This window comes from Cherax quadricarinatus, chromosome 2, assembly GCF_038502225.1.
Source record: "Cherax quadricarinatus isolate ZL_2023a chromosome 2, ASM3850222v1, whole genome shotgun sequence".
In the NCBI taxonomy this organism is placed as follows: domain Eukaryota; kingdom Metazoa; phylum Arthropoda; class Malacostraca; order Decapoda; family Parastacidae; genus Cherax; species Cherax quadricarinatus.
Window position 1 is genome coordinate 62,313,919 of NC_091293.1, and position 15,687 is coordinate 62,329,605.

At 38.9% G+C, this 15,687-nt stretch overlaps 1 protein-coding gene across 9 annotated transcripts in view; it reads left to right on the plus strand.

Moving 5' to 3' along the window:
• Nucleotides 1-15,687, plus strand: part of LOC128684126 (furin) — a gene marked incomplete at its 3' end in the record, with an annotated part of 153,162 nt that overhangs the window by 69,493 nt on the left and 67,982 nt on the right. For 4 of the 9 annotated variants that reach the window (XM_070088745.1, XM_070088749.1, XM_070088752.1 and 1 more), the window contains 2 exon segments: nucleotides 3,813-3,929; nucleotides 9,613-9,723. In XM_070088745.1, the coding sequence (XP_069944846.1) occupies nucleotides 3,813-3,929; nucleotides 9,613-9,723 (228 nt within the window). 9 annotated transcript variants of the gene reach the window in all.

The following is a 15,687-nucleotide window of genomic DNA, read 5'->3' on the forward strand; positions in this document are numbered from 1 at the left end:
ATCATTGCATAGCCACCTTTCTCACCCTGCACACTGACAGTTCCTACACTACCTTCCTTGACCTTAAATCCGCTTTCGATGTAGCCAACCGACATGTAATAATTAGTGAACTTGCCAGAATGGATGTTGGAGGATGGCTTCTCCGCTGGATTAAAGGCTACCTGTCCAACAGAAAATCGTCTGTGTTGTTCCAGGGACATAGAAGTGTAACTAAAGACTTTGAATTAGGAACCCCACAGGGAGGTGTGCTCAGTCCCACACTGTTCAATATTCTAATTAATGCATTACTTAATGCTATGCCTAGTCAGCCCCATAATTATGTGATTAGTTTTGCTGATGATATAATGATTCACACCACCGGATTCTCCAACACCCAAAACATTCTTAATCATGTACTAGCCTCGTGTCAGGACCTGGGGTTGATAATCTCTACTGATAAAACAAAGATACTCAATAGGCGTCCTCCTCGACAGAGAGGCACAGTTCGTCAGATCCAATTGCATGATGGGTCTCTTCTAGAATATGTAAGCAGATACAGGTATCTAGGCTTTGAGGTTCCACTACTTGGACCTGTTGTAACAAGACTTTGTCGCCAATACAAAGAACGACTAAGAGCACTTAGAGTTGTGGCAGGGCTTCACCCCAGGTATGGTGCTAATGTTAAAATTGTGAAAATGATGTATCTTGCTTATATTAGATCATTGGTTGATTATGCTGCGCCACTACTTGCTCTTGTGTCTGACTGGAAGCTTGGAGGGCTGGAAAAACTGCAGAACGAAGCAATGAGGATCATCCTAGGATGCCCTCGTACTGCCAAAATTTTAAATATGCAAAAAGAACTTGATATTCCAAGCATCAGAGATCGTGTTACTGAAAGAAATATCCTAATTGGGGTTAATATGCTCAGGCAAGCTCATTCAAACCCCTGCACAGAAGCCCTCCAAACTTTCCTCAGCACTGGTGAACACTCCTCCAGATGGATCGAAAAGACTGGAACCGACCTCCGCATGAATCAGATACATGATCTATGTCAAGTAAGGCAACAGCGGCACTTCTCCGCTCCATGGAATATTACCCCATTCCAAACTACCATTCCTCCATTTCCCCCCAAACTACTTCTTAAATCACAACCAAAACTTCGCCTTGAAGCCAAACATGAGGCCTTAAGCTGTATTGATAACTTAGTCACACAGCACACACTCTCGCAAATTATTTACGTTGATGGTTCTGTTCACCAATCCACTGGTGCAGCTGGTAGTGCTGCTGTTGTCGTACAGAGTGATGGCTCTCTTAAAGAAATTGGAGCACGCATCAATAATTGGGCCTCTACCCTTCAGACAGAACTGTTTGCCATACTCCTTGCACTGAAATGCATCTATGTATCAAAGATTGACAGTTTAATTGTAACTGATTCTCTGTCATCCATAAATGCTCTCAACTCATTAAGCATAAATTGTGGCATGCTTGTGTCAGAAGCCAGACACAGGTATGGTAGGATTGTGGACAGTGGAGTCAGAGTGCACATGCTGTGGATTCCATCTCACATTGGTCTTCAGATGCATGATAGAACTGATAAATTGGCTAAGCTGTATGCTTTCAAAGAGGGAGTAGATTACAATCTTGGCTTGTCAGGTAGTAGTTTGAGAACAATAATACGAAAAGAACTTCAGCTGAATTTTATGGACTTAAGGCTCAGGGAGATTGACACCAGTGAGTCCATCTATCATCATTCTATCATGCAGGAGGAGCCACATGTCTATGGTGCATCCAACAAAATAAGCAGACTCTTGGATGTCACTACCGCCCGGCTCCGGCTGGGTTACAAGTATCTTTGGCAGGTTGAATCACCACCACCAGATGTAGACCAAACGAAATGTAAACTTTGCCAGATGGATTATTGTCACACCCTGCGTCATTATGTACTGGAGTGCGATAAAATTAATGAATTTAGAAACAACTCACTCAGAAGTGTTCAAGAAATGGCTAAGTATTTTATCCACAGTGGTATATTACAGACCATTCTGGAGAAATACCCTGACTTTGCTAGCTGTAAATAAAGCATTACCACATGTGTGCATGTGTGTGTGTGTGTGTGTGTGTGTGTGTGTGTGTGTGTGTGTGTGTGTGTGTGTGTGTGAGTATGAGTGTGTGTGTGTATGAGTGTGAGTGTGTGTATGAGTGTGTGTGAGTATGAGTGTGTGTGCGTGTGTGTATGAGTTTGTGTGTGTGTGTGTGTGTGTGTGTTTATGTGTGTGTGTGTATGAATTTGTATGTGTGTGTGTGTGTGTGTGTGTGTGTGTGAGAGAGAGAGAGACTCAGCAATCAACATTTGCACCAATAACTCACTACAGTTGTGACCGGGTGTGGAAGTGTGAATTGCTCATTACTCTAAAATTTGTTCATGATTGCAGCCATGTATAAACGTAAGTAACCATTCTTACAGTATTCATTACCTTTGTAACTTGTGAGTTCATTACCTTTGTAACTTGTGAGTTCATTACCTTGTACCTAGTTCAGCCATCAAAACTTTGGAGCCCGGTCCCTGGACCCATTGTGTACCTCTGTAATCTGTAAATACCTTTGTAACTTGTAATGATTGTGACTAGACCTACCTGGAGTTCATTACCTTTGTAAATTGTGAGTTCATTACCTTTGTAAATTGTGAATTCATTGCCTCTGTAACTTGCTCAGCTATCAAAACTTTGAGGCCCAGTCCCTGGACCCATTATGTACCTCTGTAATCTTTTGACTACCGCCCACAGGATGGGTATGGGGTGCATAATAAACATATTAAACTAACTAAACTAGTATTTTTATTAGGCCTGAATCCAAATTGGCAGGGGTTGAGTATGTTTTGGGAGATGAGGTAGGAGTAGATTCGTTTATGAATTAATTTTTCGAAGATTTTTGAGAGAGGGTGCTGTATAGCCCTTGTGGCTTAGCGCTTCTTTTTGATTATAATAATAATTGAGAGAGGGTGTAAATTGGATATTGGCCTATAGTTATTCAACTCTGTTTGGTCTCCTCCTTTATGGATCGGGGTGACCCTTGCTATTTTGAGAACTGTAGAGAAGGTGGAGGATTCAATGGATTTGTTAAAGAGTGTTGCAATGATTGGTGATAGTACTTGTGACGCTTTTTTGTATATAAAGGGTGGTAAGGTATTTACCTTCTGTTATGTAATTGTGTATATATATAACCATTTATTATTTTTAATATACAGTCCACAAATTTATATATTTACCAGTATTCCTGGTGTATGTATATTTCATTTAATTAATTGGTCCAGAGCAACTTGTGGTTATGACAGTGGTAGGTATCGAAGGGGGACATTTTTTGCGACCTAGGTGTCCCAAATTCCTACTTGTCTGTCTATGTAACATTGATAAATAATAATTATCTTTGTTATCATTTACTGTTATGTACATAATTAGTTACATTCAGATAAATGCAATTTTCCACAAAAACATACACTTGGTAAAATTTTGAAGCCAATTAAATGAATCATTCTTCAGTTATGACACAGATTCCAACATCAATAAATATGACTTCTTTCAAACAAAGCATTCTCAAGTTATGAGGGAAATAAAACTGAAAAGTTGGAGAAAAATATTTAGGCAATGTCTTATTTGTGACAATTTATATGTGTATTTAACATGACAGGTTGAGGCAAGTTGTATGTGATACACTGCTCTTGTACTCAATGTTGGTAATACCACAAGGTCTGTTATGTCTTTTCTGGCAAGAACTCCATAATTTTCATAGCTCATGTAGCAAAACTATTGCCACCTTAACCATGATCCTTTTTCCAGGACGAGGCTATTAATGGCAAGCTTTGGCTGAGTGATCACTTGGCTGTGGAGGTGGATGGTGGCGAGCCCCATGCTAAGTACCTGGCACACAAGTATAACCTGCATTATGTTCGTCAAGTATGAAACATGCTTCTCATCAGCAACAACATCGCCATCTCCTCTTGTCCCTCCTGCTTCCTCCCATCTTTCTCTTTTCTTCTTCTTGTCTTTCTTTTTATCCTCCATTACCCCTTCTTTCTCTAGTATTCTCCATTTTCTTCTTTATTCTCTTTTATCCTCCCTTCTTTCTCTGGTCAAATTCATTGTTGTAGTTTAGTATTGTGACAGTTTTTCATTAATGGTTTATAGAAATCTTGCCTATTTTCCTCTTCAGTTTTTATGATATTGTTCTGTATGATGTCATCATCATCTCATCCAATGTTGACATTTCCTGTGCCTTCACCCCTCAAGGAAGATTCCTTGATGCCCAGGAAGGCACTTGATCCAACGAATTCAACCTTCCTCCCGTTTCTTTATTTGAACATAATTGCCTATTTCCCCAGGTTTTGCATAACCCCAATAGGTTTAGCACTTCCCCTTAATATAATAATAAGAATCCTGTGCCCTCAGTCTTTCTTTCTTAGCTATGAAATTTATTTTCTTGCAAGATTTGAAGGTTTCTAATACATTTCCCTCTTTGATTTATGCTTTATTGGTGGGAAACTGCCAGTTGTATCGCATAATCTGTAATTTCCATGGTTCTCTTTGTTCACTCCAAATTTTCATTACTTTTCATTACATTACACTTCTCAGCAATGAAGTTTATAGTCCATTTTTATTCAATTTACTCACTTTACTTTACCCTCTTTTAAAAGTTGTTATTTTTTTCTACTTTAGATAATTTAACATCTTTATTATGCACCTCATACCCATCCTGTGGGTGGTAGTCAAAGGATTATAATGGTATATAATGGGTCCAGGGACTGGACCGCAAAGCTTCTACTTTGCGTACTGTCTTACCCTCTGAGGGCAAGAATTTTACCATGTCTAATACTCACCATTATGGTGTTCTGCTGCTGAGTATGGCCCCAAAATGCTGTGCACTCTATAGGCTTGTGAAAAACCTATAGTATGCACAGTATTTTGGGTAGACCTAAATTAGGCCCAGAACTATATAATACTAAAATATATATAGATATGGAACTGGTTTATCTTATGCGTTTATTACAAATATATAAATCAAGAGCATCATCAGGGTTATTGGTGACCCTTGTGGTTCTCTATAAATAATTACATAGTGTCTTGCCACTAAGGGCAATCCATATACCATATATAAATCAAGAACATAGTAACACTGCCCGATAAGGACTGACTTTGACTTTTTAGTTACACTTTTAGTTACACTTTGATTTCAAGTAGGAAAATTCTCCCATTGTACAGAAATAATGATCCCTTTGATCCTTCAGTATTTTGTAGTTCCTAAAATTGTATTCATGTTTTGTCCTAAAGTAGGTGGAGGCAGCTCTCTAACATCTTGATGTACTTTTCCCCTCTCTATTTTTTATTATCTCTTTCTCTTCTCAGCTTTTTATTCTATATGCACTCTGAATATATACATTGAGAGGTGTATTTTTCTCAGCTAGGCTGCATCAAAAATACCTTTAGCACAGACTGATAAGTTTAAAACATACTAAACCAATAAAGGGGTAACCCCGAACAGTTGTCGACTAGTAAGTGTATCTCATGACTTCATGCTAAAAGAACTAAGCAGGTTACACCCAACTAAGAGCACTGGCCCAGATAATATCCCGTTTAAGTTCCTAAAAGATGGTGCCTCTGTACTGCCAATCCCCATTGCTCACATATTAAATTTATCTATCACCACTAATACTGTACCAGAGGGGTTCAAGGAGGCCAGAGTTACTCCTATCTTCAAGAAAAATAGTAGGTCTGATGTCAACAGCTATAGGCTTGTTGGTATACTCAGTGTAATATCCAAAATTCTAAAGAGGGCAATATACTGTCAAGTAGTTAAGTACCTTAAATTGTCCAAATGTAGATCTACGTTCACCTGCGTAGTGCTCCGACCTTGATTTTTCCCATTTGAAAGCATATAAAACAAAAAACCTAGATCTACGTTCGGAGCCCCACGCACGTGGACGTAGATCTACATTTGGACAGTTTAAGGGTTAATGACAACAACATTCTTCATAGTTACAGATGTTACAAACCAGCCTTTAGGAGATCTTATTCAACCGACACCTCCCTAATTAATCTGATGGATTACATGAGAACTGAAATGTTGATAGGGAACTTCATAGGAATGGTAACCTTAGACTTGCAAAAGGCCTTCGATACTCTCAACCACAATATATTATGTAAGACACTTCAAGCTATTGGCATAGGTTTCATAGACTTGTTTAAATCCTATCTTTACAACAGGAAATAAAATGTCGAAATCAACAAAACAGGTTCAGAACACTTACCGATAGCATGTGGAGTTCCCCAAGGTAGTATTCTGGGCCCCTTATTATTCCTGTGTTATGTAAACGACATGCCCATCAGTGTCAAGTGCAAACTCCTACTTTATGTGGATGACAGTGCTCTGTTAGTGTCAGGTAAAGACCCACAAGTTAGTTTAATATGTTTATTATGCACCCTATACCCATCCTGTGGGCGGTAGTCAAAAGATTACAGAGGTACATAATTGGTCCAGGGACTGGACTCCAAAGTTTTGATAGCTGAGCAAGTTACAGAGGTAATGAACTCACAATTTACAAAGGTAATGAACTCACAATTTACAAAGGTAATGAACTCACAATTTACAAAGGTAATGAACTCCAGGTAGGTCTGGTCACAATCATGACAAGTTACAAAGGTATTTACAAGATATAGCTAATGTAGCAACACTGTAACTGGAGTCCTGTAGCAAATTAGTAGACAATAAACTATCGTTACACCTCAGGAAAATGGAAGCCATACTCTGGCATGAAATAAAAACTGAGAAGGGCAAATAATTTTAATGTCCAGTATAATGGGGAATCCATCACTTCAGTTTCCTCAGTAAAATATCTGGGAATCCCCTTTGACCCATGCATATCAGGAGAATTGATAGGGAACAGCGTAGTAAAGACTGCGAATGCCAGACTGAAGTTCCTCTTCAGACAAGCACAGTGTCTACCTACTGAGGCTCGTAGGGCCCTATGTCTAGCCCTTATACAATGTCATATGGATTATGCTTGCTCTTCATGGTACTCTGCCTTGACAGAAAAAACTGAAATATAGACTGCAAATCACCCAGAACAAAATGGTAAAATTCATACTGGACCTGGGTCCAAGAGAACATGTAAGCCATGATGAATTACAACAATTAGATATGCTAAATGTTTGACACAGTAAAACCACTGAAGTTAAATCAAGTTTATAAAATTGCTCACAAACTGTGTCCAGAATATCTTGCTGCCAATTTTGTCAAGGCTGGGAACCAAAGCAAGTATGTATATGCAAACTGGCAGGGGTTTAGTGTGTTGTGAGATATTATGTAGGAGTAAACGTGCTTATGTATTATTTTTTCAAAGATTTTAGATAGTAATGGCAAGTTTGATATAGGTCTATAGTTGTTCACTTCAGATGGATCACCTCCTTTGATGGTGAATGGGAAGACTACTGATTCATCAGACAGAGTTGCAGTAATGGGCCACAGCACATGAGCTGCTTTTTTTGTACATCGAGTGGTGGCAAGTTATTTAGTTTTCCTGTTTTGTTTTTTAATGACTTCTATTGAATGAGACTTCAGTAGGAGCTAGATATAGATAGAGTATTTGGGTAATTTCCAGTGAGGTAGTCTTTTGCCTGAGTATTAGATGTTGGGATTTTGCTTGCTAGTTTATTTCTTATAGCTGAGAAGACATTGAGTATGTCTGAGGCTGGATTTGTGGTTCATCTGGTTTAGTAAATTTTATATCTCTGTTTCTGGAAAGTTTTCTAGAGCCCAGGATTTCAGAGAGGGTTTTCCAGGTCTTTTTCATATCTCCTTTTATTTCATTAAATCTGCTTCCATAGTACAGTTGTTTAGGCTTCTTTATTAGATTAGTAAGTATTAACATGTATTGTGTTGTCTGCTGTTTTGTTATTAGACCCAGTCTGAACTGTTTTTCATATGTATGCGTGTGTTGAGAGTTTACTCCCTAAAATAGGGATTAAAGTAAACCTGGCAGTGAAAAGGTTACATGAAGCCTTAATTACCCTTGTATAGTCAGTAGGCTTTATACCTCTTTAACCTACCAACCTATTCTATATATTTACCCTAAGATGAGGGTGGAGCACTGAGACCATAGTTTTTGCTGGAGTTTCAGCTGCACAACATTTATGATGATACTATATTGATAAGTGGTACTGTTGCATTTGTTTCACTGATGAATGGCATTGCTGAGTACAGTCATGCGCCACATAATGACACTTTGGTCAATGACAGTTTGCATATACAACAATGGTGATGCTGGTGTAAAGAAACCTACTTCACTGCAAGCCATATAAAAGTATAGCACATACAGTTATGTACAGTACATAACACTTGATAATAATAATAAATATCTATGTTACTGGTTTATATAGTTAATATACTATAATTTTTATTATTATTCTAGAGTGTACTCTTTTTACTTGTAAAAAAAAAGTTTACTGTAAAACAGTGTGCTATTTTACACTAGTAGAAGCCTCATACATCTCATATTTACTGCATGTCTTGATAACATCATTTTCCCTTGTGTTTGATTTAATCTTGTGCTTTATCTGCTCACAAGCAACTCTTATGATGAAAAAAACAAACCAGGTACCCTAGGTGTGTAGTAGGCTATACTATCTAGGTTTGTGTAAATACACTCCCTTACATTCACACAACAGAATTGCCTAATGACTCATTTCTCGGAACATATCCCAGTCATTAAGCAACACATGTCTGTACTGTTATTTTAGCAGTTGTTTCACTCAGAAAATGAGTGACCATGACCAATACTGTCTTATTATGATTGACAAATGAGACACTTGTGCAACATTTGGGTATATTTAATCTTATTATGGTATTTTATCTCACAAAATGAGCAGTGCTGCCCAATAATCTCTGTTAGTATGTATACTCACAGAATGAATAGCAATGCCTAGTTATCTCTTATGTGGTATGTTCACTCACATGAAGACTGGCACTGCCCAGCACTATACAGTACTGATACTGTAGGAGTGTGGTGATAGCAGCATGTTGATAAAGACATACATACAGTTCACGACATTTATTAACTAAACATCTAACCACAAGTAGTTTCTTCAAGACTGAAAAAACCACTTGTGGTGAAACATTTTTTCAGTGTCTTGAACTGTACTTATGTGTCCTCTTCTACATGACTTACATTATTCAGTACTGCCTTTATGACAGTGTGTTTGTCCATCTTTCTGTTTATATCATTACCATACTATCCTGTTTATCAGTTAATTTCCCTTAGAGTGAAACTCCAAATATAATGCAGTTAGTAGGCAAGTTTTTTCATGTTCCTTCAGGATTATCTCGCATTTTACCTAGATAGGGTTCGGGGGCTCAATGCCCCCGTGGCCCAGTCTGTGACCAGGTCTCATAGTGGATCAGGGCCTGATCAACCAGGCTGTTTATTAAATTATGTTTAGACATTTTAGTAAGTAAGTTTACTAAGGTATACACAAATACAGTTACATAGATTATCATACATACCAGCATATGTGTAGAGAACCTAGCATAACCCAAGAAAGTCAGACTAGTTTTTAAAAATATTAAGTACAGTGGTGTTATGTGCAGGTGTTCACCAACCCACCAGTGTACCACTTCCACAACATGGACAGCAACGACAACAGGAAGAAACGATCAACAAATCTTAACGTCATCAACTTACTTGCTCAGGAACCAAAGGTCAGTAAGATTTGGTAACACAAATACATCAAATCCAAGTTTCTTTAAAAACTAAAATAAGCTATTTAATGCTTTACCTGGAGAGGGTTTTGGGGGTCAACACCCCCATGGCTCAGTCTGTGACCAGGCCTCATGGTGGATCAGGGTCTGATCAGCCAGGCTGTTACTGCTGGCCACATGTGAACCGACGTACGAACCACAGCCCAGCTGGTCAGGTACTGACTTTAGGTGCCTGTCCAGTACCTTCTTGAAGACAGCCAGCCAGGGGAGGCAGTTGAACAGTCTTGGGCCTCTGACACTTATTGTGTTGTCTCTCAGTGTACTTGTGATGCCCCTGCTTTTCATTGGGGGAATGTTGCATCTCTTGCCGGGTCTTTTGCTTTCATAGGGAGTGATTTTCGCATGCAAGTTTGGTACTAATCCCTCTAGGATTTTAGAAGTCTATATTATCATGTATCTTTCTCGCCTGTGTTCCAGGGAATACAAATCAAGGGGCTTCAACCGTTCCCAGTAATTTAGGCGCTTTATCATACTTACATGTGTTGTGAACGTTCTTTGTACATTCTCCAGGTGAGCAATTTCGCCTGCCTTGAAGGGGACAGTTAGTGTGCAGCAGTATTCCGGTGTAGAGAGAACAAACAATTTGAAGGGAATCATCATAGGCTTGGCATCCCTAGTTTTGAAGATTCTCATTATCCATCCTCTCATTTTTCTAGCAGATGAGGTAGATACAGCGTTGTGATCTTTGAAGGTGAACATGGTCAACTGTTGTGAGAAAACACACCCAATGTTTCCACCCTTTGCCGGAAATTGAACCCAGACCCTCACCATGTAAAGCTTTCACCACCAGGCCACGGGCCACCAACTAGTATTAAGTAGTCTGTAAGCATTAGGATTAGTCTGCCCAAAATGCCCCTGCATGTTAGTGGCTTTGTTTGTACCTTTTGTCTTTTTTTTAACAAGTCAGCCGTCTCCCACCGAGGCAGGGCGATCTAAAAAGAAAGAAAATCCCCAAAAAGAAAATACTTTCATCATCATTTAACACTTTCACCTCACTCACACATAATCACTGTTTTTGCAGAGGTGCTCAGAATACAACAGTTTAGAAGCATATAAGTATAAAGATACACAACATATCCCTCCAAACTGCCAATATCCCAAACCCCTCCTTTAGAGTGCAGGCATTGTACCTCCCATTTCCAGGACTCAAGTCTGGCTATATAAAAATAACTGGTTTCCCTGAATCCTTTCCCTAAATATTACCCTGCTCACACTCCAACAGCTCGTCAGGTCCCAAATACCATTCGTCTCCATTCACTCCTATCGAACACGCTCATGCATGCCTGCTAGAAGTCCAAGCCCCTCGCCCACAAAACCTCCCTTACCCCTTCCATCCAACCTTTTTGAGGATGACCCCTACCCCACCTTCCTTCCCCTACAGATTTATACTCTTTCTATGTCATTCTACATTGACCCATTCTCTCTAAATGACCAAACCACCTCAACAAACCCTCTTCAGCCCTCTGACTAATACTTTTATTAACTTCACACCTTCTCCTAATTTCCACATTCTGAATTTTCTGCACAATATTTGCACCACACATTGCCCTTAGACAGGACATTTCCACTGCCTCCAACCACCTCCTCACTGCTGCATTTACAACCCAAGCTTCACACCCATATAAGAGTGTTGGTGCTACTATGCTTTCATACATTCCCTTCTTTGCCTCCATAGACAACTTTTTTTTGTCTCCACATATACCTCAATGCACCACTTGCCTCTTTTCCCTCATCAATTCTATGATTAACCTCATCCTTCATAAATCCATCTGCCGACATGTCAACTCCCAAATATCTGAAAACATTCACCTCTTTCATACTCCTCCTCCCCAATTTGATATCCAATTTTTCTTTATCTAAATCATTTGATACCCTCATCACCTTACTCTTTTCTATGTTCACTTTCAACTTTCTACCTTTACACACACTCCCAAACTCGTCCACTAACCTTCGCAAATTTTCTTTAGATTCTCCCGTAAGCACAGTATCATAAGCAAAAAGCAACTATGTAAATTCCCATTTTGTATTTGATTCCCCATAATTTAATCCCACCCCTATCCCGAACACCCTAGCATTTACTTTTACAACCCCATCTATAAATATATTAAACAACCATGGTGACATTACACATCCTTGTCTAAGACCTACTTTTACCAGGAAGTAGTCTCCCTGTCTTCTACACACCCTAACCTGAGCCTCACTATCCTCATATAAACTCTTTACAGCATTTAGTAACTTATCACCTATTCAATAGAGCTCATCGTATGCCAAAATTTTCGGAAGGCGAATTAATTTTCCCCATAAGAAATAATGGAAGTCAAATTAATCCGTGCAAGACACCCAAAAAAAAAAAGTTTTACCACATGAAATATTAAGTTTAATGCACACAAACTGAAGAAGACATGCACAGTTAGTAGTACATACTCTACTAACAATAGAATACATGGCACTTACCTTTAATGAAGATCTGGTGATGATTGATGGAGGGGAGAGTGTCGAAGTTGTTAATGTTTAGAAGGGGAATCCCCTTCCATTAGCACTTGAGGTAGCAAGTCCTTTTCCAGGGTTACTTCCCTTCTTCTTTTCATGCAACTAGGACAAGCTTGAGAGTCACTGGACCTCTGTCGCACAACAAATCTGTCCATAGAGGTCTGTACCTCCCGTTCCTTTAAGATTTGTCTAAAATGGGCCACAACATTGTCATTGTAATAGTCACCAGCACTGCTTGCAATAGCTGTGTTAGGGTGATTTTCATTCATAAAAGTTTGCAGTTCAACCCACTTTGCACACATTTCCTTAATTTTTGAGGTAGGCACAGTGGATTCCACAACTGGCACAGGCTTCTTAGGGTTAGCCCCAAACCCTTCAAAATCTTTCTTAATTTCCATACTAATTCTCACCCTTTTTACCACAGGGTTGGCACTAGAAACTTTCTTGGGGCCCATGGTGACTTATTTTGCAGAAACAAGCACCAAAAACACTGTGATAATATAGAATGTACCGAATGTATGCTTAGATGTGAGCACACTGGCTGGCTTGTAAACACTGAAGATGTTATCTTCATTATAGAATAATAAGAAAATATTATAACCTTTATATTATAATAATAAGGTAAAAGGACCCCAATGGAAATAAGTCACTCTGTCTGACTTTTTTGGGTTATCCTAGGTTCTCTACACATATACTGCTATGTATGATAATTCTATGTAACTGTATTTGTGTATACCTGAATAAACTTACTTACTTACTTACACGGGGCAGTTCAGACCACACGTGGACGCGTCTCGGACGAATTGCGTGTGGCAGGTTTTTTAACGAGTGGCGAGGCAAAATTTTTGCGTTAAAATGTATCGTATACTGGATTTAACGTATACCGATGCCATCGAATGCCGGGGGTTCACTGTACTTGCAACATCTGCTACATTGCTCCCCTGTCTACTCTATCATATGCCTTTTCTAAATCCATAAATGCAATAAAAACTTTCCTACCTTTATCTAAATACTGTTCGCATGTATGCTTCAATGTAAACACTTGATCTACACATCCCCTACCCACTCTAAAACCTTCTTGCTCATCCGCAATCCTACATTCTGTCTTACCTCTAATTCTTTCAATTATAACCCTACCATACACTTTTCCTGGTATACTCAGTAAACTTATTCCTATATAATTTTTACAATCTCTTGTGTCCCCCTTCCCTTTATATAAAGGGACTATACATGCTCTCCACCAATCCCTAGGTACCTTCCCCTCTTTCATACATTTATTAAACAAAAATACCAACCACTCCAACACTATATCCCCCTCTGCTTTTAACATTTCTGTCATGATCCCGTCAGTTCCAGCTGCTTTACCCCTTTTCATTCTACGTAATGCCTCACACACCTCCCCCATACTCACATCCTGTTCTTCTTCACTCCTAAAAGATGGTATACCTCCCTCGCCAGTGCATGAAATTACTGCCTCCCTTTCTTTGTCGATATTTAAAAGTTCCTCAAAATATTCTCGCCATCTATCCACTACCTCCATCTCCCCATCTACTAACTCCCCTACTCTGTTTTTAACTGACAAATCCATTCATTCCCTAGGCTTTCTTAACTTGTTTAACTCACTCCAAAAAATTTTCTTATTTTCATTAAAATTTCTTGACAGTGCCTCTCCCACTCTATCATCTGCTCTCCTTTTGCACTGTCTCACCACTCTCTTCACCTTTCTTTTACTTTCCATATACTCTACTCTTCTTATAACACTTCTGCTTTGTAAAAACCTCTCATAAGCTAACTTTTTCTCTTTTATCACATCCTTTACTTCATCATTCCACCAATCACTCCTCTTTCCTCTTGCACCCACCCTCTTATAACCACAAACTTCTGCCCCACATTCTAATACTTCTGCATTTTTAAAACTATTCCAACCCTCTTCAACTCCCCCACTACTCATACTTGCACCAGCCCACCTTTCTGCCCATAGTTGCTTATATCTCACCCGAACTTCCTCCTCCCTTAGTTTATACACTTTCACCTCCCTCTTACTTGTTGTTGCCATTTTCCTCTTTTCCCATCTACCTCTTACTGTAACTGTAGTTACAACTAAATAATGATCCAATATATTAGTTGCCCCTCTATAAATGTGTACATCCTGGAGCCTACCCATCAACCTTTTATCCACCAATACATAATCTAACAAACTACTTTCATTACGTGCTATATCATACCTTGTATATTTATTTATCCTCTTCTTCATAAAATATGTATTACAGTACTTATTACCAAACCTCTTTCTACACATAGCTCAATTAAAGGCTCCCCATTTTTATTTACCCCTGGCACCCAAAATTTACCTACTACTCCCTCCACAACTTTTTTGCCCACTTAGCATTGAAATCCCCAACCACCATTACTCTCACACTTGGTTCCAAACTCCCCATGCATTCAATCAACATTTCCCAATATCTCTCTCTCTCTCCTCTACACTTCTCTCTTCTCCAGGTGCATATACACTTACTATAACCCACTTTTCTCATCCAACCTTTATTTTACTCCACATAATCCTTGAATTAATACATTTATAGTCACTCTTTTCCTGCCAGAGCTTATCCTTCAACATTTTTGCTACTCCTTCTTTAGCTCTAACTCTATTTGAAACCCCTGACCTAATCCCATTTATTCCTCTCCACTGAAACTCTCCCACCCCCTTCAGCTTTGTTTCACTTAAAGCCAGGACATCCAGCTTCTTCTCATTCATAACATCCACAATCATCTCTTTCTTATCATTCGTACAACATCCACGCACATTCACACATCGCACTTTGGCAATTTTCTTCTTATTCTTTTTAGTAATTATTACTAAAAAGGGGTTACTAGCCCATTGTTCCCGGCATTTTAGTTGACTTTTACAACACGCATGGCTTACAGATGAAAGATTCTTATTCCACTTCCCCATGGATATAAAAAGAAAAGTAATAAGTACAACAACTATTAAGATATAATCAAAGAAAACTCAGATGAGTGTGTATAAATAATCGTGTACATGTATGTGTAGTGTGACCTAAGTGTAAGTAGAAGTAGCAAGATGTACCTGTAATCTTGCATATTTATGAGACAGACAAAAGACACCAGGAATCCTACCATCATGTAAAACAATTACAGGCTTTCATTTTACACTCACTTGGCAGGATGGTAGTACCTCCCTGGGTGGTTGCTGTGTTCCAACCTACTACCTATCAACACATTTTATAATGCATTCACACATTATAACCTTTGCAAAGAAATAAAATATTTTTTTTATTTGTTAGGTAAATAAACACAATTGCGACTAATGTGACATATTATTGTGGCAACGTTTTGCTCTCTAGGAGCCTTGTCAAACTCCTGGAGAGCAAAATGTGGCAACAGTAAAATGTC